Below are 27,063 nucleotides of genomic sequence, written 5' to 3'. Positions count from 1 at the left end.
GCCTCCAGGGCTATGGGCCAAGCACTGGAAAATGGGATTAGTGTAGTCAGATCTTTGTTGACCGGCACAGACACGATGGGCCGAATGGCCTCCTTCAGTGCTGTAAACGTTTATGTGTCTATGCAGTGACGAGACAATATAGATCCTCACATTGCATCTTCGAACATTTGACTACTGACTGGCTGATAGCAGCGCACATACCCACTGTGATAAGGCTCCTGTCATGGGGACGCAGCAGAGGCCCTAACAGTTGTTCGATTCCAGGAGCATGATGACAACATGCAGTGAGAGAGGATGACGGAACTCTGACGCCTGCCCATGACATTGTGGTTGCAGCTCCAGCAACTGTGACATGACTGAGTCCAGAGGCTCCTCACCTGACTCAGATTCAGCAGATTTCTGGCCTCCAGCAGCTCCTCCTGGGAAGTCCCTGCCACTGCCGGCTGTGGATCAGGCAGTGCGGTATGCTCACCCGAGGCTACTCTAAAGCTAGGCCCTCCGAGGTGTGTGTCTCTGCGCTGGTGGAGGGTGTGGGTGTGCGCTGTGACAGGTCTTCAATGAAGGTGCCTTCGGATTCCTCTTCAGAGGTTTCTCCGGGGCTTGATTGGAGGCCTTGGGCTGTGGACTCCGTCGGCTGTTTCCCAGTTGTAAAAGCAAGGGGGGATAATTAGTGCATGGCAGGGGACTGCAGAACAGGAATGGTTATCTGATGGATGCTGCACTGCTAGAGAGCACCACCTACCTCACCATCAGCGCAAGAACGGTCCGGATCCTCACTGGCCAGCTGAATGGCTCTATTTTCAAAGCCCATGAGGACCTTGATTTCAAGCATTCCTCCAGCGGTCTGTGACCTCTCCCTCTTGTTGTGTGCCAGATTGTCCTGCATGAATAGAGATGGAGAGAGTGTAAGCAGGACACCTGTCAGGTGTCACTTTACCAGCTGATAAGTATGCCTGGCATGTGAGGTAGGTGAGTGGTGCCACAGATGGGATGAGAAAATGAAGGTGTGTGAGAGAGTGTATCCCTTGAACTGGCAGTGGGTGAGGGCCCTGTGGATGTGTGATGGGTTGTGAGTGTGTGTGAGTTGAGAGTGATAAGAAGAGTGACCTACCCTGTCAGAACAAAGGAAATCATTCATCTTTTTTTGGCACTAGGTAGCTGTCCTCTCTTGTAGGCTGTTGGCGCTGACCACCCCTGCCACTGCCTCCCAGGCTAGATTAGTGATGTTTCTGCCCATCCTGCGGCCAGAGCGGGAGTAGAGGACATCACGGCGCGCCTCCACTGTGTCCGAAAGGTGCTCGAGGGACATGTCATTAATCTGGTGGGCTGCAGTCTTCTTGCCTTTCAGGGTCATGTCTTCTTTGCAGCAGTCCTGGGCTGGAAGCACTGAGAGGTGTGAGTGCAGCTGCACTTTAAATATGGCACCCGACATGATGAAGCGGCAAAGTGATGATGTGGCGGATGAATGAGACTCCGCCTGCCATCAAAATGGCGTGTTTCCTGGGAATGCATGATTAACGGGGTGGGATTGGGGACGATACATTGAGTATATTCAAGAAAGAAATGGATCATTTTTTTGGATATTAGGGGCATCAAGGGGTATGGAAAGAAAGCAGGAATATGGCAGGGGAGGACCCAGCCCTGATCATATTGAATGGTGGAGCAGGCTCGAGGGGCCAACTCCTGCTACAAGTTTCTATGACACGGCATGAAAAGCCACCTTTGCAGCCAGCGGGTAAGGCATCGCATTTCCCACCCCCTCCGCAGTACTGAACATAGTGCAAACCTGGGACCATTCCACCCCCAGTTTCAATTCCAGATCGAAATTGAATTCCAATCAAATTTGAGTTCCAATAGCTACCATGGTGGGATTCGAACCCATGTCCCCAGAGGATTAGGTTGAGCCTGTACAGTGTTAGTTTAGTGAAAGTACCACTGCTCCACCATTTCTTTAACTTTGCAATTGAAGTCCCCGGTAGACTTATTGTGTCTTCTTGTTCTGTTGATGTGATGAACACTAGCTCTAATGTTTCTTTCTCTGTTGTTCTCTTTGCTGTTGCTGGCGGACCACAGTCTATGAGCTCAGCTACTTAAACAATAACTTATGGATGGGCATTGCTGTGTTAATTCTCTCGCTCATTGCATCCATCCTGTACTTCTTAAACCAGGTTACGGTAAGTTGTCACTTTCAAGCTATTCGTTAACAACTGAGGGAACAGCTTGGGACTTGGTGGTGTAAGGTGTTTGAATATTGGCTGTTCACATCTATCATGTTAGTTCCCAACCATTCCAGAGTAATAGAATGTAACTGCTGGCTACCTCCTAAGTAAAATGGCCTTGAAACTGCTGGGGAGGTCTTGAGGGTCTGGATCTGAGATGTTTTTGGAACTTCCATCCACCCACTACTACCTGTTGTTCCTGACTGTGTAAAAGTCAGGTTAATTTTGGTGGTTGCCTTTCTATCGCAGTGAGGTGTCCACCCAGGAGGGGGAGGGGGAGGGTTGGGAGAGGTGAGAGTAATTTTACTGCAGAATCTTGCAAGATTATTTTTATATCTTGCCTTCAGACATGGCATGGCACATGGGTGCAAAGCCATAGAATCAAATATAGCAGAAGAAGGCCATTCAGCCCCTTGTGCCTGTGCTGGTTTTTTTGACAGGGCTGTCCAATTAGCTCCACCCCTTTGTTCTTTCCCCCTGGCCCCACAAGTTATTCCCTTTCAAGTGTTTACCCAATTCCCTTTTGAAAGTTAGTATTGAATCTGCTTCCACCGCCCGTTCAGGCAGTGCATTACAACAACTCACTATCAGAATAAATTCTCTCATCCCTCCCTTTGGTTCTTTCCCCAATCATCCTAAATCTGTGTTCACTGGTTAGTGACCCTCCTGGCAGCTTTTCCCCATCTACTCTATCAATGCTTCTCCTAAATTTGGTCACTTCTATTATATTCCCTGCACATAGCTTTCTCTGCTCCACAGATCTGAAGTCCCTTATCTCTGGTACATTCTAGTAAATCTTATTAAGGTCTTGACATCCTCCATAAAGTGTGGTGCCCAGGATTGAACACAATACACCAGCTGACACTTAGCCAGTGATTTATTAAGCTTCAGTATAACTTCGGTGCTTTTGAACTCAATGGGCTGTATTTTACGTGGCCCTGCCAAGTGTGTTTTGGGTGTGGTGGGGGTGGGGGTTGGGGGGTGTGGGGACATAAAATAAGGCCAGTGCCCACCCACCACCTTCCCGCCCACACCCGAGCTCACCCCTATAATACAGGGAGTGGGTGGGCGCCAATATTGGCAGCTCGCTCAGCGTATTCAAATAAGCGATCAAAGGTCAATGGTCTTGACAATACGCTGCCCACGCCTTAAAGCATTTGGCATGGGCAACTGGGCAAGAGCAGGCAGCCTGATTTTTAAAAAAAACTTCTTCAAAGGGCAAGAGGGAAGGGGGGTCCGCTCTTCGAGGGCTGCGCTTAGCTGATCGTGGGGCAACCTTAGCTCACATTGCTCTTTGTGAGAATTTGCTGTGTGCAAATTCACTGCCACGTTTCCCACATTATAACAGTGACATGCTACACTTAACAAGTACACCATTAGCTGTAAACTGCTTTGGGATGTCCTGAGGTGGTGAAAGGTGCTATATAAATGTAAGCCTTTTTTTTTCTTCATTCTTTGGTTTATTTCCTCTGGCTATTGTGACGATTCTACAAGTGTCTGGTGCTTTCCATAGTTCTTCCAAGCTGCAAGAGTCTAGGAGGTGTTGCAGCTGTCTCTGGAGGAGTTTGTGTTGACTTCAGTCTCCTGCACAAACCAATTGCTCCCATTCATGGGTGCACAAATCAGCATTTCACTTGGAATTGAGTTTGCGAACATGAATATACCAGGGAGAATGAGCAGAGGCCCACACAGAGTAATGCAAGCTGCTAGAAGCAGGAGGAGGAGACGAGGGAGAAGGGCTCTCAATAGGAGGCCATATCTGCCCAGGGTGTTCAGGGTGCAATTCTTCTACTTGACCCTCAGTGAGGAACAATGAGCTGAATTTTATGTGGGGGAGGGGAGTAAGGTCCCCGCTCGCAACCCGCATCCCCCCTCCCCCGCCCCACCCACCTCCCTGCTTGCTGGGGATGAAGACAATCTCTTTACAGACCCTCCTGTTTGTGTAGAAGTCATTACCAAAGTGGGTGTAGTATTTCTCAATGATCACTTGAACGGCTTTCTTGACCAGCTTTGCCCAGCTGCACATTGCCAGCTCACCCCACAGCCTTTTAACAGCCATCAGGACTTTAATTGGCTTGAGGCGGGTCTTTCTACCCTGAAGGAGAGGATGTCCCATCTCTGAGAGCTGATAGCTCAATCAAATGGCCGGCATCTCTCTTGCGCCAGCAAGCGTCACAGGGAGCAGTGGCCACTCCAGGGGCTGCAGTAATCCCCAAAGAAGCAAGTGAGGCGTTGGTATAGAGGCAACCTCACTAGACTAGTAACTCAGCGGCCCAGGCTAATGCTCTGGGACATGGGTTCAAATCCACCAGGGCAGCTGGTGGGGTTTAAATTCAATTAACCTGGAACTTAAAAGCCTAGTCTTGGTAATAGTGACCATGAAACCATTGTAAATCCACTAATGGCCCCTTTGGGGAAAGAAGAATATAGATGGAGGACAGCTTTGGGCCTAGAAAAACTGGCTTTGGCTGCAGCAGCTGATAAGCAAGGGCACTGGTAGAGTGATATGGGTGGGAGGATGAATGCTTTCATTCCTCTCCTGAGAGAGGACAGCAGGTTTATACTCTGGGCCTCAGCAATCCTAGTAATCTGTTGGAGGCCAGATTGCAGGACTGCTCTGAGATCCTGCAAGCTCCTTTGAACAAAATCTACAGCTATCGTGGCAGCGTCTGAGCTTGTATGGCTGCAGTTTGAGTCAGACATTGGGTATTGCAGCAGAAGCAGATATATTGGCCATTAAATTCTGCACTGTGGTTGGGATGAGAGAGAGAGTTGGCCACAACTTCTGCTCTGGAAAGGATGGGCTTCAAACTCTGTGCAAAGCCCTAGGCCAAGTTGGTGTCAGACGTCCCCATGCTCCTTGACATTGACCACAGGTCTTCTGGCAGACTTCAATGAACCAAGCTTTTTGTTGTACGTACCTATCAGAGTTCTGTTACCTGACACGTTGAAGTGCTCACCTGAGTCCTCTGCAGTTAAGCCCAATGCACAATGTTGGCAACTGGCACCTGGGCTATCCTTGCCTCCTCCTCGAACTGCAATGCACTCATGCCCAGTGTCTCAACATGTGCAGATCCTGCTCCAGTCTATCTGCTAAGAAAGGAGAGGTGGCTATGGGTATGAGATCAAGTGATGGTGCCACGTTTTGAGCATTGCTCTCTTCTTGGTGTTTCTCTACTCCCTGGCCAGTTTGCAATTCTTGGGTATTCTTGAAGTAAAGAGGTGCATTGTGTGCAAATTATGAGTTTGAGGCTTGCCGCAGTGCGAGGTGTGTGAGGGCAAAGCATATGAGTGTTAGATATGAGTCCTGATTGATAGGGATTGTTGGTAGGTGAGTGCCGGGGGTATGTGGTGAATTGACCAGTGGCTGAGTCTAGTGATGCAGTCGGATATGTCATTCGAAGACGCATTCACTACCCTCAATGACTTGTGTGAGGCCATTGAGCTTCTTGCAGCACTGTATCCAGATCCTTGGGGTTTGACTCAGGGCATTTACCTCCACAGTTAGCTGCACCTAATACCTTTCTCCATCCACCCCTGAAGATATTGGACGTCTCACCTCCTTTCCACATCCTCCACCGAGATCTCCGGTGCAGTGTCCAAAAACCTTGGAGCCCACAACTCTCCCATGTTGTGCCATTTCCTCACTGTTTCCCAGGGCAGATTCACTTACCGCACTACTCCCAACACAACGTAACCACAATGACCCCACCTTTGAGAGACACAGGCTAACTTTAAGGTGTACTAGGAAGCTACTACTTTGGACCTCCTGTGCAGCCAAAAAATAGCACAGTAAGCACGGGCACCATACAGAAATCATTACAATGAACAGGCAGTATAAATTTGGTGTACAACCTGCATTTTTATAAATCAGCACTAGGTATTCGCACACTGTGGTCCCTCTGCTGGATTTTGGTAGCTGTCCAATATAGCCCCCTGTGTGTTCATAAAGGTAAGGATCCTGTTTAACAGCTTCTTAACAGCTATATCAGCTGCTCCCACAAAAAGAGCAGGTGCTTTACTTTTCACATGTACTATTCCACCAATTAAGTTTGACCCCTAGTTGCTGTGAAGTTATCAGATCTCCAGCAGATGATGATATAGTGGTAATGTTGCTGGACTAGAAGTCCAGAAATAATGCTCTGGCAGACATGGGTTTAAATCCCACCATTGCAGATGGTGAAATTTGAATTTAGTTAATTTTTTAAGAAGCTGATCTCCATAATGGTGAAGGAAATCTACCATCCTTACCTGATCTGGCCTACATGTGACTCCAGACTTCACAGCAATGTGATTAACACTTAACTGCCCTCTGAAAGCCACTCTGTTCAAGGGCAATCAAGAATGGGCAACAAATGCTGGCCTTGCCAGTGTTTTTTTTAATTCATTCATGGGATGTGGGCATCGCTGGCTAGGCCAAAATTTATTACCCATCCCCAGTTGCCCTTGAGAAGGTGGTGAGCTGCCTTCTTGAACTACTGCAGTCTCTGTGGTGTGGACACACCCACAGTGCTGTTGGGGAGCGAGTTCCAGGATTTTGACCCAGCAACAGTGAAGGAACGGCGATATAGTTCCAAGTCAGGATGGTGTGTGGCTTGGAGGGGAACTTCCAGGTGGTGGTGTTCCCATCTACCTGCTGCCCTTGTCCTTCTAGATGGTAGTGGTCGTGGGATTGGAAGCAGCTATCTAAGGAGCCTTAGTGAATTCCTGCAGTGTATCATGTAGATGGTACACACTACTGCCACTGTGCGTCAGTGGTGCAGGGAGTGAATGTTTTTTGTGGATGTGGTACCAATCAAGCAGGCTTCTTTGTCCTTGATGGTATCAGGCTTCTTGAGTGCTGTGGGAGATGCACTCATCCAGGCAAGTGGGGAGTATTCCATCACTTATGCCTTGTAGATGGTGGTCAGGTTTTGGGGAGTCAGGAAGTGAGTTACTCGTCGCAGGATCCCTAGCCTCTGACCTGCTCTTGTAGCCACAGTATTTATATGGCTCGCCCAGTTCAGTTTCTGGTCAATGGTAACCCCCAGGATGTTGATAGTGGAGGATTCAGTGAGGGTAATACCATTGAATGTCAAGGGACAATGGTTAGAATCTCTCTTGTTGGAGATGGTCATTGCCTGACACTTGTGTGGCGTGAATGTTACTTGCCACTTGTCAGCCCAAGCCTGGATATTGTCCATGTCTCACTGTATCTGGACATGGACTGCTTCAGTATCTGAGGAGTCGTGAATGGTGCTGAACATTGTGTGAACATCCCCACTTCTGACCTTATGATGGAAGGAAGGTCACTGATGAAGCAGCTGAAGATGGTTGGGCCTAGGACACTACCATGAGGAACTCCTGCAATGATGTCCTGGAGCTGAGATAACTGACCTCCAACAACCACAACCACCTTCCTTTATGCTAGGCGTGACTCTCACCCTGATTCCCATTGACTCCAATTTTGCTAAGGGTCCTCGATATCACACTCGGTCAAATGTGACCTTGATGTCAAAGGCAGTCACTCTCACCTCACCTCAGGAGTTCAGCTCGTGTGTCCATGTTTGAACCAAGGCTGTAATGAGGTCAGGAGCTGAGTGGCCCTGGCAGAACCCAAACTGGACGTCAGTGAGCAGGTTATTGCTAAGCAAGTGCCGCTTAATATCACTGTTGATGACTTCTTCCATTACTTTACTGATGATCGAGAGTAGGCTGATGGAACGGTAATTGGCCAGGTTGGATTTGTCCTGCTTTCTATGTACAGGACAAACCTGGGCAATTTTCCACATAGGTGGCTAGATGCCAATGTTGTAGCTGTACTGGTACAGCTTAGCTAGGGGCACGGCAAGTCCTGGGACACGTCTTCAGTACTATTGCCAGAATATCGTCATGGCCCCTAGCCTTTACAATACCCAGTGCCTTCAGCCATTTCTTGATATCACGCGGAGTGAGTTGAATTGTTCTGAAGACTGGCACATGTGATGCCGGGGACCTCCGGAGGAGGCCGAGATGGATCATCCACTCAGCACTTCTGGCTGAAGATTGTAGCAAATGCTTCAGCCTTATATTTTGCACTGATGTGCTGGGCTTCTCCATCATTGAGGATAGGGATATTTGTGGAGCCTCCTCCTCTAGTGAGTTATTTAATTGTCCACCACTATTCACAACTGGATGTGGCAGGACTGCAGGGCTTAGATCTGATCCGTTGGTTGTGGATCGCTTAGCTCTGTCTATCACTTGCTGCTTATGCTGCTTGGCACGTAAGTATTCCTGTGTTATAGCTTCACCAGGTTGACACCTCATTTTTAGGTATTCCTGGTACTGCTTCTGGCATGCCCTTCTGCACTCTTCATTGAACCAGGGTTGATCCCCTGCCTTGATAGTAAGGGTAGAGTGGGGGATATGCCAAGCCACGAGGTTACAGATTGTGTTCGAGTATAATTCTGCTGATGCTGATGGCCCACAGTGCCTCATGGATGCCCAGTCTTGAGTTGCTAGATCTGTTTGAAATCGTTCTCATTTAGCACGGTGGTAGTGCCACACAACACGATGGAGGGTACCCTTAATGTAAAGGCGGGACTTCGTTTCTATGACGACTGTGCGGTGGTCAGTCGTACCAATACTGTCATGGACAATGTATCTGTGGCAGGCAAGTTGATGAGGATGAGGTCAAGTATGTTTTCCCTCTTGTTGGTTCCCTCACCACCTGTCGCAGACCCAATCTAACAGCTATGTCCTTTAGGACTTTGCCAACTTGGTCAGTAGTGGTGCTACAGAGCCACCCTTGGTGATGGACATTGAAGTCCCCCACCCAGTGTACATTCTGCGCACTTGCCATACTCAGTGCTTCCTCCAAATGGTGCTCAACATAGAGGAACACTGATTCATCAGCTGAGAGGGTACGGTACATGGTGGTCAGCAGGAGGTTTCCTTGCCCATGTTTGACCATAATGCCATGAGACTTCATGGGATGTGGAGTTGACTCCCTCCCGACTGTATGCCACTGTGCCGCCACCTCTGCTGGGTCTGTCCTGCCGGTGGAACAGGACATACCCAGGGATGGTGATGGTGGTGTCTGGGACATTATCTGTAAGGTACGAGGATGACTATGTCAGGCTGTTGTTTGACTAGTCTGTGAGACAGCTCTCCTAATTTTGCTGCCAGTTGTTAATAAGGAGGACTTTGTAGGGTCGACAGGGCTGAGTTTGCTGTTGTCGTTCCTGGTGCCTAGGTTGATGCTGGACGGTCCATCTGGTTTCATTCCTTTTTTGAGACTTTGTAGCAGTTTAATACAACTGAGTAGCTTGCTAGACCATTTCAGAGGGCATTTTAAGAGTCACAGAGGTCTACAGCACAGAAAAAGGCCCTTCGGCCCATCGAGTCTGCGCCGGTCAAACAAGTACCTCACTATTCTAATCCCATTTTCCAGCACTAGGCCCATAGCCTTGTATGCCATGGCATCGCAAGTGCACATCCAAATACTTCTTAAATGTTATGGGGGTTTCCGTCTCTACCACCCTTTCAGGCAGTGAGTTCCAGATTCCCACCACCCTCTAGGTGAAAAAATTCTTCCTCACATCCCCTCTAAACCTCCTGCCCCTCACATTAAATCTATGGCCCTTGGTTATTGATCCCTCCAGCAAGGGGAAAAGTTTCTTCCTGTCTACCCTATCTATGCCCCTCATAATTTTATACGCCACAACCATGTTCCCCTCAATCTCCTCTGCTCCAGGGAAAATAACCCCAGTATATCCAATCTCTCCTCATAACTAAAACTCTCCAGCCCAGGCAACACTCTGGTAAATCTCCCCTACACTTTCTCTAGTGCAATCACATCCTTCCTATAATGTGGATTCCAGAACTGCACGCAATACCCTAGCTGTGGTCCAACCAGCGTTTTATACAGTTCCACATAACCTCCTTGCTCTTATATTCTATGCCTCGGCTAATAAAGGCATGTATCCCATATGCCTTCTTAAGCACCTTATCTACCTGTCCCGCTACCTTAAGGGACTGGTAGATATGTACACCAAGGTGCCTCTGATCCTCGGTACTTCCCAGGGTCCTACCATTCATTGTGTATTCCCCTGCCTTGTTTGTCCTGCCCAAGTGCATCACCTCACACTTATCCGGATTAAATTCCATTTGCCACTGATCAGCCCATCTGACCAGCCCGTCTATATCCTCCTGTAATCTAAGGCTATCCTCCTCACTATTTACCACCCCACCAATTTTCGTGTCTTTCGCGAACTTACTGATCAACATTGCTGTGTCTCTGGAGTCACATGTAGGCCAGATCAGGTAAGGATGGCAGATTTCCTTCCCTAAAGGACATTAGTGAATCCAGATTGGTTTCTACAACAATCAACAATGACTCTTAATTCCAAATTTTTTATTGAATTCAAATTCCACCATTTGCCGTTGGTCTCTGGATTACTGGTCCAGTGACAGTACCACTACACCATCGCCTCCCCCTAGTCATTGCTCAGTGTAATTTATGCCACCAGCTAGTGGGGAAGATATAGAAGAACAAATCTGCAAGGAAATTACAAAGAGGTGTAAAGATCATGGAGTAGTTATAGTGGGGGACTTTAATTACCCATACATAGATTGGAATACTGGTCGTGTAAGGGGCAGTGAGGGACCAGCATTCCTAGATTGTGTTCAGGAGAATTTCCTACAGCAGTATGTGTCCAGTTCAACAAGAAAGGAGACACTGCTAGACCTGGTTCTTGGGAATGAGGTGGGCCAAGTAGATCAAGTGACAGTGGGGGAACATTTGGGGACAGTGATCATTGTATCATAAGGTTTAGGATGATGGTGTAAAATGACATTGGTCAACCCAGGGTAAGAATAATCAACTGGCAGGGAGCGGACTTCAATGGGGCAAGAATGGAGCTGGGCCGCATAGACTGGAACCTAAGGTTGGCAGGAAAAACAGTAGCTAAACAATGGGCTACCTTCAAAGAGGAGATGGTTTGGGCACAGTCAAGGTATGTCCCCTCAAAAGGGAAGGGTAGGACAAACAAACCCAGAGCTCCCTGGGTGACAAAGGAGATAGAAACTAAGTTAAAGAAAAAAAAGTGTGCTTACGACAGTTAAATACAATTGAGAACCAAGCTGAATACAGAAAGCTCAGAAGGGACGTGAAAAAGCAAATATGAGAAGCAAAGAGAAATTGTGAAAAAAGACTAGCAGCTAACATAAAAGGAAATCCCAAAGTATTCTGTAGGAAAACAATAGTAAATGGGTGGTAAAAAGGGGATTTACCTTTGAGGCAAATGCTACCCAGGCCACGGTGACAGAGGAGGAAACTCAGTCACTAGAAGAGTTTAAAATTGATAAGGAGGAGGTGTTGGATACACTGTTGGTACTGAATGTTGATAAGGCACCGGGAGCGGGTGAGATGCATCCAAGAATATTGAAGGAAGTGAGAGTGGAAATTGCAGAGGCACTGGCAATAATCTTTCAATGTTCCATGGATCTGGGGGAGGTGCCAGAGGCCTGGACAATACACCCTTGTTCAAAAAGCCTTGTAAAGATCTGTCCTGCAATTACAGACCAATCAGTTTAACTTCAGTGGTGGGGAAACTTCTAGAAACAATTATTCGGGATGGAATTAATAGTCACATGGAAAAATGTGGATTTATTCGGAAGAGTCAGCATGGATTTGTTAAAGGAAAATCGTGTCTAATGAACTTGCTGGAGTTTTTTGAAGAGGTAACAGAGATGGTTGATGAGGGCAAGGCCGTTGATGTGGTGTATATGGACTTCCAAAAGGCGTTCGATACAGTGTCACACGACAGACTTGTGAGGAAAGTTATGGGTCATGGAATAAAAGGGACAGTAGCAACGTGGATACAAAATTGGCTGAGGGATAGGAAACAGAGAGTAATGGTTAATGGGTATTTTTCAGGCCGGAAGGAGGTTTGTAGTGGAGTTCCCCAGGGCCAGAATTTTTAGCTCGTCGGGTGGGTGCACACTCGACCCAACCAAACGTAAAATGACGGGCGATATTTTGGTTGGTGGGCGGGTGCCCCAGATTTGACAGCGCGCCTGCCAGCAATTAAAAGGGCTATTAAGGCCATTAAAAAGGTAATTGAAATAAATTTTTATCGAAAGGCCAAACTGCCTTTGCATTTTTTAGGAAACCTCACCCACGGGCGGAATGAGGTTTCCAACAGCAAATAAAAATAAAATTAAAATGTTAACATCTTATTTATAACATGCCCCTGCTCGTGTGACAGAGTCGCATGAGGGGACATGTTTTATAACATTTTTAAAAAATCTTTATTGTCAATGTTTAAAACTCCTCAGCATTTCCAGCGCGCACCCGCGCGCCTGCGCAAAGTTCATGCTCGCCCCCCTCCCCTCCCCCACACACAGGCAGTGCACTGCCACGCGCGACTCACGCTGGGCGGGCCTTAATTGGCAGGGTTACGGGTAAAAGGCAGGAGATTGGCACTAAATTAAAATGCCCAGGGAGCCGGTGCAGACACGATGGGCTGAATGGCCTTCTCCTGCACCGTAACAATTCTGTGATTCTAGTCTGCAAAGGGATTTAGATAGCGAAGTGAGTGGGCAAAAAGTTGACTGATGGAGTATAATGTGGGAAAATAGGAACTTGTCCATTTTGGCAGGAAGAGTAAAAAAGCAGCGAGTTATTAAAATGGGGAGAGGTTGCAGAACTCTAAGATACAGAGAGATCTTGGTGTCCTGAATCAGAAAAAGTTAGTGTGCAGGTACAGCAAGAGATTGGGAAAGCAAATGGAATGCTGTTGTTAATTGTAAGGGGAATGGAATATAAAAGTAGGGATTACCTGGAAAAACTCAGCAGGTCTGGCAGCATCGGTGGAGAAGAAAAGAGTCGACGTTTTGGGTCCACACGACCCTTCAACAGAATGTTCTGTTGAAGGGTCATCTGGACCCGAAACGTCGACTCTTTTCTTCTCCACCGATGCTGCCAGACCTGCTGAGTTTTTCCAGGTAATTCTGTTTTTGTTTTGAATTTCCAGCATCCGCAGTAGTTTTTTGTTTTTATAAATGTAGGGACGTTTTGCTACAGTTGTATAGAGTATTGGTGAGACCACGTCTAGAGTACTGTGTACAGTTTTGATCTCCTTATTTAAGAAATGACATAATTTTGTTAAAAGCAGTTCAGAGAAGATTCACTTAACTGATTCCTGGGATGAGGCAGTTATCCTATGAGGAAAGATTGGACAGATTGGGCTGTGTCCATTGGAGTTTAGAAGAATGAGGGGTGATCTTATTGAAGCATGTAAGACCCTGAGGGGACTTGACAGGGAGGATGCTGAAAGGATGCTTCCCCTTGAGGGAGAGACTACAACCAGGGGACACAGTTTAAAAATAAAGCGTCTCCCATTTAACACGGAGATGAGGAGAATTTTTTTCTCTCAGAGGTCATGACTCTGTGGAATTCTCTTCCCCAGAGAGCAATGGAGGATAGTTCATTGAATATTTTTAAGGCAGAGATAGATTCTTGGTTGACAAGGGAGCCAAAGGTTATTCGGGGTTAGACAGGAAAGTTGAAGCCACAATCAGATCAGCCATGATCTTATTGAATGGCGGAGTACACTCAAGAGGCTGAATGGCCTACCCCTGCTCATAATTCATATGCTTATATATTCGTATGCCCTAAGTTCTGAAATTACCTCCCTTTAAACCTCTTCACCTTTCTGTCCTCCTTTGAGACGCTCCTTCAAACCTACCTCACCTGTCCTAATATCTTATGTGACTTGGTGTCACGTTTTTATTTGAATATACTCCTGTGTAGCGCCTTGGGTTGTTTTCCTACCTTAAAGGTGCTATATGAATACAAGTTGAGATTGTTGTTGATGTGGTAATGGGGTTAGATAAAGTAGGGATGAGAGGAGGCTCATGTGGAGCATAAGCACCGGCACACACTCAATGGGCCGAATGGCCTGTTTCTGTCCTGTACATTCAACATCAGAGGGCATGTTTTTAATAGAGGCTTTAACCCTGTAAAAAAATGAATTAAACTGTTCTTCCTTCCTTCCTCCCCTCCCCAACCCTCATCTTCTCTGCTTCTGATACCCAGGACAACATCCAGTTTGCTGGATTCTTCATGTTCCTGATTCTGGTGGGTTTATGGCTCATTATCACATCCATAGGCAGGCGAAGTCTCATCGTTGACTTGAATGAGGACGCATACAAGTTCTACATCCACCATTACCTTCAGCACGAGGGCCCCCTGGATGAAATCTACATCAGGCTCACGACCCAAAAATCCGGTGGGTGAAATGAAGCACCGCGTCTCACATCTCTGACGCAGCGCAGTGCTTGGCTCAGCAAACACACCTTGTCCAAGAAAAAAAGACAGATCACTCAGCCACCTGTTTATACAGATCAGTCGTGCACCTTTAAGATGCCCAATATGTGTCTCCTCCAAGGAGGAGGTAACATCCCTGCCTCTGAGCCACAAGCTCCAGCTTCAAGTCCCGCCCCAGGACTTGATGGCCAAGGAAGATGCGTTCATAACGCGGCCTAAGTTGATACGGTTGAGTATCGACCTGTCAATCCTTCCAACACATGCCAATGGCAGGCAGTAAGAGCGGGAGAGATTCCTGGTCAGCCATGCGCTGAAAAGAGCATTGGAGCCTCTACCATCACTATCCATAGCTCCAGACTACAACGTGCATGCAATAGTATATGTTGCCACAGTAACTCGAGCACCCTCAGTCACCAAGGAATACGAGGAAAGTATTGACCTGGGGCATTGGCTACCAGTCACATTGTGGCTAATTGAGAATCCTTGTGTGGATAATAGGGAATCTAGAATAAGCATATAAAGAAGCCAGATGTAGTTAATTGGGAATTCCAGGAATGACTAATTGAGAATCCAGATATTTTGATTGGGAATCCAGCTGTGGATAATTGGCAATCGAGGTGTGGATAAACAGAACTCCACAATAGGTTAGTTGGGAATCCATATGTGACTAACTGAGAATACAGATGTTGCTCATTTGGAATTTAGGTGTCTATAATTGAGACTCTAGACCAGATTAATCTGGCATCCTGATGTGAATAATTGTGAATCCAGAAGAGGCAAATTGCACTGGTGATTATTAAATAAAAAATAGACACTGTCACCGTATGTGTGATCTCGTTCCCAAAGGTTGCGCATGTGAACTTTAAAATTTTTCTGTGTGTTTGTTGGCAAAGTGGTAAGCCAGAAAACAGAGTGTGCAAGTGTTTATTTTGATCATTGTGGCTGCTTTAATTCCTTGGTCACTGAATGATGGAATGATGGAAGATGTTTGTTCGATAAATATATACACAAGAAGGACCCACATTATGTGAGTTTTAAGCTAAAGTTAGTGCATGGAACTAAAACGCTATTGTCTTGGCTATACTTGTGGCTAGAGCACATAGTTAGCCCTCCTGGCTCTCTGCCTAATCACTGATGAAAGATAGAACAGGAGACTAATATTTACACACTTCATAAACTTTTATTTACAGAGATACAAATCACAAGCATGCACCTCCAAACCAAACAACCACAATTTCAGTATAATAAAAGCAAAATACTGCAGATGCTGGAGATCTAAAATTAATACAGAAAATGCTGGAAAAACTCAGCAGGTCTGGCAGTGTCTGTGGAGAGAGAAACAGTTAATGTTTTGAGTCCAATATGACTCTTCTTCGGAACTGTTAAACACAATTGCAGTCTGTTCTTCCTTAGGTTGGAAAGTGAAGTAGTCCAACCTGAAACTAGGGTCCAAAACCTAAACAAAGGAAACTACGAAGGTATGAGCGCGAGTTGGTTAAGATAGATTGGGGAATTTCATTAAAAGGCATGACAGTAAATAGGCAATGACTAATATTTTAAGGAATGAATGTATGCATTGCAACAGTTATATATTTCTTTCTGGTGCAAAAACACAACAGGAAAAGTGTCCCAACCATGGCTAACAAAAGAAATTAAGAACAGTATTAGATCCAAAGAGGAGTCATATAAAGTTGCTAGAAAAAGTAGCAAGCCTGAGGATTGGGAGCAGTTTAGAATTCAGCAAAGGAGGACCAAGAGATTCATTAAGAAGGGAAAAATAGAGTATGAGAGTAAACTTGCAAGGAACATAAAAGAGGACTGTAAAAGCTTCTATATGTAAGAAGAGAAAGATTGGTGAAGACAAATGTAGGTCCCTTACAGTCTGAAACAGGAGCATTTCCAATAGAGAACAAGGAGATGGCAGAACAATTAAACAACTACTTTAGTTCTGCCTTTATGGAGGAAGACACAAATACCTTCCCAGAAATACTAGGGAATCAAGGGTCTAGTGAGAAGGAGGAATTGAAGGAAATTAGTATTACTAAAAAAAAAAGCAGCACTGGAGAAATTAGTGTGACTGAAAGCCAATAAATCTCCTGGGGTCTGATAATCTACATCCCGCGGTACTAAAGGAGGTGGTCATGGAAATAGTGGATGCGTTGGTTGTCATCTTCCAAAATTCTGTAGACTCTGGAACAGTTCCAGCAGATTGGAGAGTGGCAAATGTAACCCCACTATTTAAAAAAGGAGGGAGGGGATAAAACAGGGAATTACAGACTGGTTAGCCGAATATCAGTGGAAGGGAAAATGCTAGAGTCTATTATAAAAGATGTGATAACAGGAGATTTAGAAAATATCAACAGGATTAGACAAAGTCAAAATGGATTTATGAAAGGGAAATCATATTTGACAAACCTACTGGAGTTTTTTGAGGATGTAACTAGCAGAATAGGTAAGGGAGAACCAGTGGATGTGATGTATTTTGATTTTCAGAAAGCATTTGATAAAGTCCCACATAAGAGGTTAGTGTGCAAAATTAAAGCACATGGGATTGGGGGAAATATATTGGCATGGATTGAGAATTGGTTAGCAGACAGGAAATAGAGGGTAGGAATAAATGGGTCTTTTTCAGAATGGCAGGCTAGTGACTAGTGGGGTACCACAGGGTTCAGTGCTTAGGCCCCAGATATTCGCAACCTATATCAATGATTTGGATGAAGGAACCAAGGGCAGAATCTTCTGTTTGGCGTGCGGAGCCCACCCTCGCAGGCCGACAGCTAAAATGACACGCGGTGACGTTGGGCGTGCGTCCTGATGTCACCGCGCGTCATTCTGATCTTTAGTTTGGCGGGCGCACACCGGAGTCAGTTGCGTGCCCAACGAACTGTCAAAGCCCTGTTAAGGCCATTAATAAACTAATTGAAGCAATTGTCAGGGCTGCCTGTCCAACCTTAAGGCTGGCGGGCAGGCGAAGACCCCAGGCGGCCTTTGCATTTTTGAGGTTTCATGAAGGATTCATTCGTGAAATAAAAATTTTAATCAAGATTCATAAACATGTGACAATGTCACATGAGGGGACATGTCTGAAAAGTTTTGTTTTTTTCTTTTTTTCAATGATCCATACTGAAATTAATCTCCTTGAGGCAGCTCCAACTCTCCCTCCCTCCTCCCCACTCCCGCGCGGGTAGCGCTGAGTGCTTCCGGGTGTGCGCCACGCTGGGCGGGCCTTAATTGGCCTGCCCACGTAAAATGGTGGCGCACAGCCAATCATGGGCAGTGATCAGCTCCACGCCCGCTCCCAACCGGCCCGCCCGTCGGGGAGAAAATTCTCCCCCCAAATGTAATATTTCCAACAAAAACATAAATTGCTGGAAAAACTCAGCAGGTCTGACAGCGTCTGTGGAGAGGAAGACAGAGTTAACGTCTCGAGTCCGTATGACTCTTCATGGAGTTTTTCCAGCAATTTTTGTTTTTGTTTCAGATTTCCAGCATCCGCAATATTTTGCTTATATCTTGTAACTAAGTGGGAATGTGAATGGTGAGGAGGCTGTTAAGAGGCTTCATGGTGATTTAGACAAGCTGGGTGAATGGGCAAATACATGGCAGATGCATTATGACGTGGATGAGTGTGAAGTTATCCACTTTGGTAGGAAGAACAGAATGGCAGAGTATTATTTAAATGGTGATAGATTGGGAAATGTTGATGTACAAAGGGACTTGGGTGTCCTGGTACACCAGTCACTGAAAGCAAGCATGCAGGTGCAGCAAGCAGTTAAGAAGGCAAATGGTATGTTGGCCTTCATTGCGAGAGGACTCACAGTACAGGAGCAAGGATGTCTTACTGCAGCTGTACAGGGCCTTGGTGAGACCACACCTGGAGTATTGTGTGCAGTTTTGGTCTCCTTACCTAAGAAAGGATATACTTGCCATAGAGGGAGTGCAGCGAAGGTTCACCAGACTGATTCTTGGGATGGCAGGATTGTCATATGAAGAGAGATTGGGCCGACTAGGCCTGCATTCACTGGAGTTTAGAAAATGAGAGGGGATTTCATTGAAACATATAAAATTCTGACAGGGCTGGACAGATCGGATTCAGGGATAATGTTCCCTTTGGCTGGGGGATCTAGAACAAGGGGTCACAATCTCAGAATATGGGGTAGGCCATTTAGGACTGAGATGAGGAGAAACGTCTTCACTCAGAGGGTGGTGAACCTGTGGAATTCTCTACCACAAAAGGCTGTGGAGGCCAAGTCACTGAATATATTTAAGAAGGAAATAGATCGATTTCTAGGCTCCAAAGGCTTCAAGGGGTATGGAGAGAGAGCGGGGGTATGGCTTTGAGATAGAGGATCAGCCATGATCATAATGAATGGCGGAGCAGGCTCACAGGGCCGAATGATCTACTCCTGCTTCTATTTTCTATGTTTCTATGTTCCTACATTATAGGAGCACAAGTTAATGCCACCATCTGGATACAATTAAATACTCAATTCAAATGCAGTTAACCATGGGTCTTGAAGCCAGTTGCTGGCATCTACTGTACCTCAAAGGGCAGCTAGGACAACAACATTTTGGATAACTTACATCACATTTTCCTTCATCCACCAAAATAGAGTGGATTGTACAGTGACTGTGGGTGAAGGTTGATGGATGAGGTAGAGTCTATGGTGGGCCAGATTGTATAGTGACTGTGGGTGAAGGTTGATGGATGAGGTAGAGTCTATGGTGGGTCAGATTGTACAGTGACTGTGGGTGAAGGTTGATGGATGAGGCAGAGTCTATGGTGGGTCAGATTGTACAGTGACTGTGGGTGAAGGTTGATGAACGGGATTGAGCCCATGGTTGAGTTGGTGGATGGCTGAAGCTGTGCCCAAGATCAGGTACCTGAGCTGTGGAAGGAATGTGTTTGATGTGCCAAATACTGCAGATGCCAGAGATCTGAAATTAAAACAGAAAATGCTGGAAAAACCCAGCTCTGTATGACATGTTTCTTGATTTTTAAACATAATTGTTGAACTTCTCTAATGGCCTTTTCCAGGACAGGGAAAGTTTTTCTACAAGCTAATCCTGAATGGCACTTACATTGAAGTACTAAGTCTGACTGGCATCAAGTTCTCCACCAATCCAGAGGTAACTTTTATTTTTATTTCTATGAGGTAAATATACACCAAAAGTTGTAAAGTGTCATACAGAAATCTGCCCTCATTGGGTCAGCTGGTTACAACAGATCAGGTTCGAACCTGTGGTGAGTTGAACGGGAAATGCCTGCTGACTTAACTACAAAAACTCAAGATCTCTTTCTCGCTCCATTATTCAAACACATCACCTTTTAAATAAAAGCAAAATACTGCCGATGCTGGAAATCTGGAACAAAAACAAAAATACCTGGAAAAACTCAGCAGGTCTGACAGCATCTGCGGAGAGGGATACAGTTAACGTTTCGAGTCCTTATGACCCTTCATCAGAACTAAGAGATGTAGAAATGAGATGAAATATAAGGGGTGGGACAGGAGAGCTGGACAGAGGGCCCCCTATCCAGCTCTCCTGTCCCACCCCCTTCTACCAGCTTATATTTCATCTCATTTCTATATCTCTTGGTTCTGACGAAGGGTCATACGGACTCGAAACGTCAACTGTATCCCTCTCCGCAGATGCTGTCAGACCTGCTGAGTTTTTCCAGGTATTTTTCTTTTTGCTCTACATCACCCTTTAAACATGGTCCACATTCTCGCTTCACTGGAACGTAGGAAATGCTGGACGAGAAAGGCTAAGGTCCATCTAGTTCACCTTCTGCCATCCCTGGTAGTCGCGTAATACAATAATGCTCTTGTTGACTAAACATTGGTTGACCTCAGCTGAAGCAGCCTTGATGGGCACTGGGTGGTCAGGTTTGAGGTTAGCCTTGATGGGGCCTTCATGTGGTTGGTCAGCTCGCCAGGTCAATTGGGCAAGGCATTTGGAGAATCTGGTGCCTACCCTAGCTAGCAGGAGCCAGCGGCCTCTGAATGGAATCAAGAGGGTCCAACTTCTTCAAAGTCAAGTCAAGTTCGTTTCTAAAAAAAAAACAAATCTACACAGGTGATAACAATTGTTTCTTTTTTCAGAAGCTTGAAAAGTTAGGAATGAGACTGGCTGCCAAGTTAAACTTGAACTACTTTGATTGTGTGGATTTATCAAGCAAACATGTCATCAGGCACTGGCCTCTGGACAAAGCCAAAGACACAAGAAGGAGAACAAAGGGGTTGATTTCGTATGTTTAAGAGCATCTAATAAAAAAAAGCGATGCTGAGTCAAAGGGATGTACACTCCTGATGTTTGGGATGCAGTCTCCATTCTGTAACTACCTTTGTTTTTCACTTAACTCCTCACAAGTCATGAATGGGAGTGTCTTACAATCCACAGAATCACAGAGGCCCTTCGGCCCATCAAGTCTGCACCGACACGTGAGAAACACCTGACCTACCGACCTAATCCCATTTACCAGCACTTGGCCCATAGCCTTGAATGTTATGACGTGCCAAGTGCTCATCCAGGTACTTTTTAAAGGATGTGAGGCAACCCGCCTCCACCACCCTCCCAGGCAGTGCATTCCAGACCGTCACCACCCTCTGGGTAAAAAAGTTTTTCCTCACATCCCCCCTAAACCTCCTGCCCCTCACCTTGAACTTATGTCCCCTCGTGACTGACCCTTCAACTAAGTTACAGTGATCATGGGGGATTTCAATATGCAGGTAGACTGGGAAAATCAGGTTGGTAGTGGATCCCAAGAAAAGGAATTTGTGGAATGTCTACGAGATGGCTTTTTGGAACAGCTTGTGGTGGAGCCCACTAGGGAACAGGCAATTCTAGATTTAGTGATGTGTAATGAGGCAGATTTGATAAGGGGGCTTAAGGTGAAGGAACCCTTAGGAGGAAGTGACCATAACATGACAGAATTTACCCTGCAATTTGAGAGGAAAAAGCTGGAATCAGATGTAATGGTATTATAGTTGAATAAAGGTAACTACAGAGGCATGAGGGAGGAGCTGGCCAGAATTGACTGGGAGATGAGCCTAGCAGGAAAGACAGTGGAACAGCAATGGCAGGAGTTTCTGGGAGTAATTTGGGAGACACAGCAAAAATTCATCCCTAGGAAGAAGAAGCATACTAAAGGGAGGACGAGGCAACCATGGCTGACAAGGGAAGTCAGGGACAGCATAAAAGCTAAAGAAAAAGCATACAATGCGGCGAAGAGCAGTGGGAAACCAGGGGATTGGGAAGCCTACAAAGACCAACAGAGGACAACTAAAAAAGAAATAAGAAGGGAGAAGATTAAATATGAGGGCAAACTAGCCAGTAATATAAAAGAAGATTGCAAGAGTTTTTTTAGATATATAAAGGGTCAAGAGGGAGGCAAAAGTGGACATTGGGCCGCTGGAAAATGACGCTGGAGAAGTAATAGTGGTGAACAAAGAAATGGCGGAGGAACTGAATAGGTACTTTGCGTCAGTCTTCAGGGAGGAAGATACGAGTAACATCCCTAAAATTCAAGAGAGTCGGGGGGCAGAGGTGAATATGGTGGCCATTACCAAAGAGAAGGTGCTAGGAAAACTGAAAGGTCTGAAGGCGGATAAGTCACCTGGACCAGATGGATTACACCCCAGAGTTCTGAAGGAGATAGCTGAAGAGATAATGGAGGCGTTAGTGGTGATCTTTCAGGAATCACTGGAGTCAGGGAAGGTCCCAGAGGACTGGAAAATCGCTAATGTAACCCCCCGTTTAAGAAGGGAGTGAGGCAAAAGATGGGAAATTACAGGCTGATTAGCCTGACCTCGGTTGTTGTTAAGATTTTAGAGTCCATTATTAAGGATGAGATTTCAGAATACTTGGAAGTGCATGGTAAAATAGGGCAAAGTCAGCATGGTTTCATCAAGGGGAGGTCATGCCTGACAAATCTGTTAGAATTCTTTGAGGAGGTAACGAGCAGTTTAGACAAAGGAGAGCCAATGGATGTTATCTACTTGGACTTCCAGAAGGCCTTTGACAAGGTACCGCACAGGAGGCTGCTCAGTAAGATAAGAGCCCATTGTGTTAGAGGCAAGGTTTTAGCATGGATAGAAGATTGGCTGTCTGGCAGGAGGCAGAGGGTGGGGATAAGGGGGTCCTTCTCAGGATGGCGGACGGTGACTAATGGAGTTCCGCAAGGGTCAGTGTTGGGACCACAACTTTTCACCTTATACATTAATGATCTAGATGAAGGAACTGAGGGCATTCTGGCTAAGTTTGCAGATGATACAAAGATAGGTGGAGGGACAGGTAGTATTGAGGAGGCGGGGAGGCTGCAGAAGGATTTGGACAGGTTAGGAGAATGAGCAAAGAAGTGGCAGATGGAATACAACGTGGGGAAGTGTGAGGTCATGCACTTTGGTAGGAAGAATAGAGGCATAGACTATTTTCTAAATGGGGAGAGAATTCAGAAATCTGGAGTGCAAAGGGACTTGGGAGTCCTAGTCCAGGATTCTCTTAAGGTTAACTTGCAGGTTGAGTCGGTAGTTAGGAAGGCAAATGCAATGTTGGCATTTATTTCGAGAGGACTAGAATATAAAAGCAGGGATGTGCTGCTGAGGCTTTATAAGGCACTGGTCAGACGCCATTTAGAATATTGTGAGCAATTTTGGGCCCTGTTTCTCAGGAAGGATGTGCTGGCCCTGGAGAGGGTCCAGAGGAGTTTCATGAGAATGATCCCAGGAATGAAAGGCTTAACATATGAAGAACGTTTGGGAACTCTGGGTCTATACTCGATGGAGTTTAGAAGGATGAGGGGGGGATTTGATTGAAACTTACAGAATACTGAAAGGCCTGGATAGAGTGGACATGGGGAAGATGTTTCCATTAGTAGGAGAGACTAGGACCCGAGGGCACAGCCTCAGAGTAAAGGGAAGACCTTTTAGAACAGGGATGAGGAGAAACTTCTTTAGCCAGAGAGTGGTGAATCTATGGAATTCATTGCCACAGAAGGCTGTGGAGGCCAGGTCATTGAGTGTATTTAAAACCGAGATAGATAGGTTCTTGATTGGTAAGGGGATCAAAGGTTATGGGGAGAAGGCAAGAGAATGGGGTTGAGAAACTTATCAGCCATGATTGAATGATGGAGCAAACTCAATGGGCCGAATGGCCTAATATCTGCTCCTATGTCTTATGGTCTTATGGTAACAGCTGCTCCCTATACCCTGTCCATGCCTCTCATAATCTTGTACATCTCGATCAGGTCGCCCCTCAGTCTTCTCTGCTCAAACAAAAACAACCCAAGTCTATCCAATCTCTCTTCATAACTTAAATGTTTCATCCCAGGCAACATCCTGGTGAATCTCCTCTGCACCCCCTCCAGTGCAATCATATCCTTCCTATAATGTGGCGACCAGAGCTGCACACAGTACTCCAGCTGTGGCCTCACCAAGGTTCTATACAACTCGAACATGACCTCCCTACTTTTGTAATCTATGCCTCAATTGATAAAGGCAAGTGTCCCATATGCCTTTTTCACCACCCCACTAACATGCCCCTCTGCCTTCAGAGATCTATGGACACACACGCCAAAGTCCCTTTGTTCCTCAGGACTTCCTAGTGTCATGCTGCTCATTGAATACTTCCTTGTCAAATTACTCCTTCCAAAGTGTATCACCTCACACTTTTCAGGGTTAAATTCCATCTACCACTTATCTGCCCATTTGACCATCCCGTCTATATCTTCCTGTAGCCCAAGACACTCATAATGTCTCTGATTTCCCGTCCACTGTCTTCTCAAAAAACATCCCTGCAGTTTTGTGGACGGGACACTAATTACCAAGTAAGACAGGAATTTGGGCATCTGGGCAGAAAAAAAGGGAGCTTCGGTCCTCCACCTCCTTGCGTCCTGCAATTCTCTCTCACATTCTTCTGAACTCCAGAGAGTATAGGTCCAATTTACTCAGCCTCACCATAGGACAACCCTCTCATCCCAGGAACCAATCTAGTGAACCTTTGCTGCACTGCCTCCAATGTATGTATATCCTTCCTTAAATAGGAAGAGCAACACTGCACACAGTACTCCAGGTGTGGTCCAAGGCCTCTTTATTCCCATAACTTAATCCCCTTACACTAAAAGCCAACATGCCACGTGCCTTCCTAATTTCATGCTGCACCTGCATGCTTATTTTCTGTGTTCCTTGTGCAAGAATATCCGATCCCTCTGAACATCAACAGCTATGATTTTCATGCCTCTTAATAAGTATCCTGCTTTTCCATTCTTAATCCCAAAGTGAATAACCTCACACTTTTCCACATTTTACTCCATCTGCCATCGTGTTGCCCACTCACTTAACCTGTCCATATCTCTCTTCAGCCTCTCCATGTCCCCCTCACAACTTGCATTCCCACCCAGTTTTGTATCATCAGCAAAACTTGGATACATTCCCCTTTGTCTCAGTTATTAATATCGATTGTAAAATGGCTGAGGCCCCAGCACTGATCCTTGTGGCATTCCACTAAAAGGAACATAGGAGCAGGGAGTAGACCTTTCAGCCCATCGAGTCTGCTCTGCCATTCAATATGATCATAGTTGATCATTCACTCCAATGCCTTTTTCCCCACACTATCCCCATCTTCCTTTACAACATTGGTATTTAGAAATCTGCCAATCTCTACCTTAAACACACTCAATGACTGATCTTCCACAGCTCTCTGGGGTTGAAAATTCCACAACCCTCTGAATAAGAAAATTTCTCCTCATCTCGGCCCTAAGTGGCTTCCCCCTTATTTTTAAATTGCAGGCCCTGGTTCTAGACTCCAACCAGGGGAAACATCTTACCTTCATCTATCCTGTCTATCCCTTTAAGTAGGTTTCAATGAAATCACCTCTCATTCTTCGAAACGCTAGAAAATACAGGCCCAGTTTCCCCAATCACTGTTCTCAGGACAGTCCCGCCGCCCTGTCTGGTGAACCTTTGTCGCAGTCCCTCTATGGCAATAATGTCTTTGCTAAGGTAAGGGGACCAAAACTACACACACACTACTCCAGGGGTCGAATTTTCCCATTGGCTTGTGGGTGCAGGCCCCGCACATCCACACGTAAAATGATGCGTGGTGACCTTGGGCGAGCGTCCTCACATCACAGCGCGCCATCGCCATATTTTGTTGGGCGGGTGCGCGATGATGTCCGATGCGCGCCCGCCATTAATGAATGGTCCACTCGAGGCCCTTGACTCACCAATCGACGCTGATTTTTCGGCGCCCGTGCAATCTTCGGGTTGGCGCATGGGCGCAATGGGCAGGCGGACAGGACACATTTGTATAAACCTCATCCACGGGTGGGATAAGAGGGCTCAGTGGGGTCGCGAGTGTGCACAGTCAAGTATTGATTTTTCAGTTACTGATACTTGCCTGTGTGATCTGCAATACTTAGAAAAGCATACCAGCTGCTTTGTCTGGACCCTTAACCTTCAGGCCAGCACTCTGCAGTGAGGAATCTTTTTTTGGGCCTGAAGGTTTCAGGAAACCTTCCCTTAGCCTGGGAATGGGAGCTGAACTCTCCACTGGAGGCAGCTTCTCTGAGGAGGAAGGGAGGGCTAGAAGGGGGAGGAGGCCAGGAGTGGACAATCAGCCTCCAGGGAGGCCTCCTTTGGGAGGTCAGGCGCAGGCACAAGGGGTGCAGGGCCAAGGGGTAGTCCAAGGTGGAAGGGGCCGCAGAAGACGCCACTATCCTGCTGCTAGGGTATACAGACGGCGAAGCAGCTACCTCAATATGTCTGAGGTGCAGTGCCGAAGGAGGCTCCGACTGTCAAGGGAGACAGTCAACCATATCTGTCAGATGATTGGCCCTGAGATCTCTGCTAACTGTGTGGGTGGACACCCCATGCCAGTGGCTCTGAAGGTCACAGCTGCCCTCAACTTCTATGCCTCTGGCTCCTTCCAGGGCTCGGTGGGTGATCTTTGCAGTGTCTCCCAATCAGCCGTCCACACTTGTGTTAAGCAGGTTACAGACGCTCTGTTCAGACGGGCATTGACCTCTACTACCGTTGGGACCAGGCAAGTCAGACACAGTAAGCCAGAGGCTTCGCGGCCATTGCTGGCTTCCCCCGTGTCCAGGGTGCTATAGACTGTACACACGTGGCCATCAAGGTGCCAGCAGGTGAGCCGGGTGCCTTCGTCAACAGGAATGGCTTCCACTCCATGAACGTGCAGATGGTGTGTGATCACAGGATGCAGATTCTACAAGTCTGTGCAAGGTATCCAGGCAGCTCCCACGACGCCTACATCCTCAGACACTCCCAGGTGCCGGGGCTTTTCAGTGCTCCGGCTCGGCTGGATGGGTGGCTGCTGGGTGACAAGGGCTCTCCCCTCAGAAGGTGCCTCATGACGCCTCTCCGCCATCCAAGAACAGAAGCTGAGTAGCGGTACAATAGGAGATCATGTCTCGGTGATAGTGGTAGCATGCTGCACTCTCCACAATCTTGCGCTGGAAAGGGGGGGACGCAGTGGACGATGAAGATGTCGATGCAGTGGCTGCGGCTGCACACGATGACTCCAGTAGTGAGT

General features: G+C 46.6%; 1 protein-coding gene across 2 annotated transcripts in view; it reads left to right on the top strand.

Annotated features, from left to right (window-relative positions):
• The window catches only part of LOC144675553 (cation channel sperm-associated auxiliary subunit TMEM249-like), a 63,608-nt gene extending 42,802 nt beyond the window's left edge, over positions 1-20,806 (top strand). The window contains exons 2-4 of one of the 2 annotated variants that reach the window (XM_078536229.1): positions 14,281-14,473; positions 19,550-19,641; positions 20,616-20,806. In XM_078536229.1, coding sequence (XP_078392355.1) covers positions 14,281-14,473; positions 19,550-19,641; positions 20,616-20,771 — 441 coding nt within the window. In that variant the 3' untranslated portion in view covers positions 20,772-20,806. The remainder of the gene's footprint in view (positions 1-14,280; positions 14,474-19,549; positions 19,642-20,615) is intronic. The other variant, XR_013575086.1, reaches the window with a different exon arrangement.
• The last annotated feature ends 6,257 nt before the right edge of the window (positions 20,807-27,063 follow it).

Source organism: Cetorhinus maximus, chromosome 3 (genome assembly GCF_964194155.1).
Source record: "Cetorhinus maximus chromosome 3, sCetMax3.hap1.1, whole genome shotgun sequence".
Classification (NCBI taxonomy): domain Eukaryota; kingdom Metazoa; phylum Chordata; class Chondrichthyes; order Lamniformes; family Cetorhinidae; genus Cetorhinus; species Cetorhinus maximus.
Note: the sequence above shows the minus strand (reverse complement) of the source record. Positions and strands in the feature narration are given on the sequence as shown.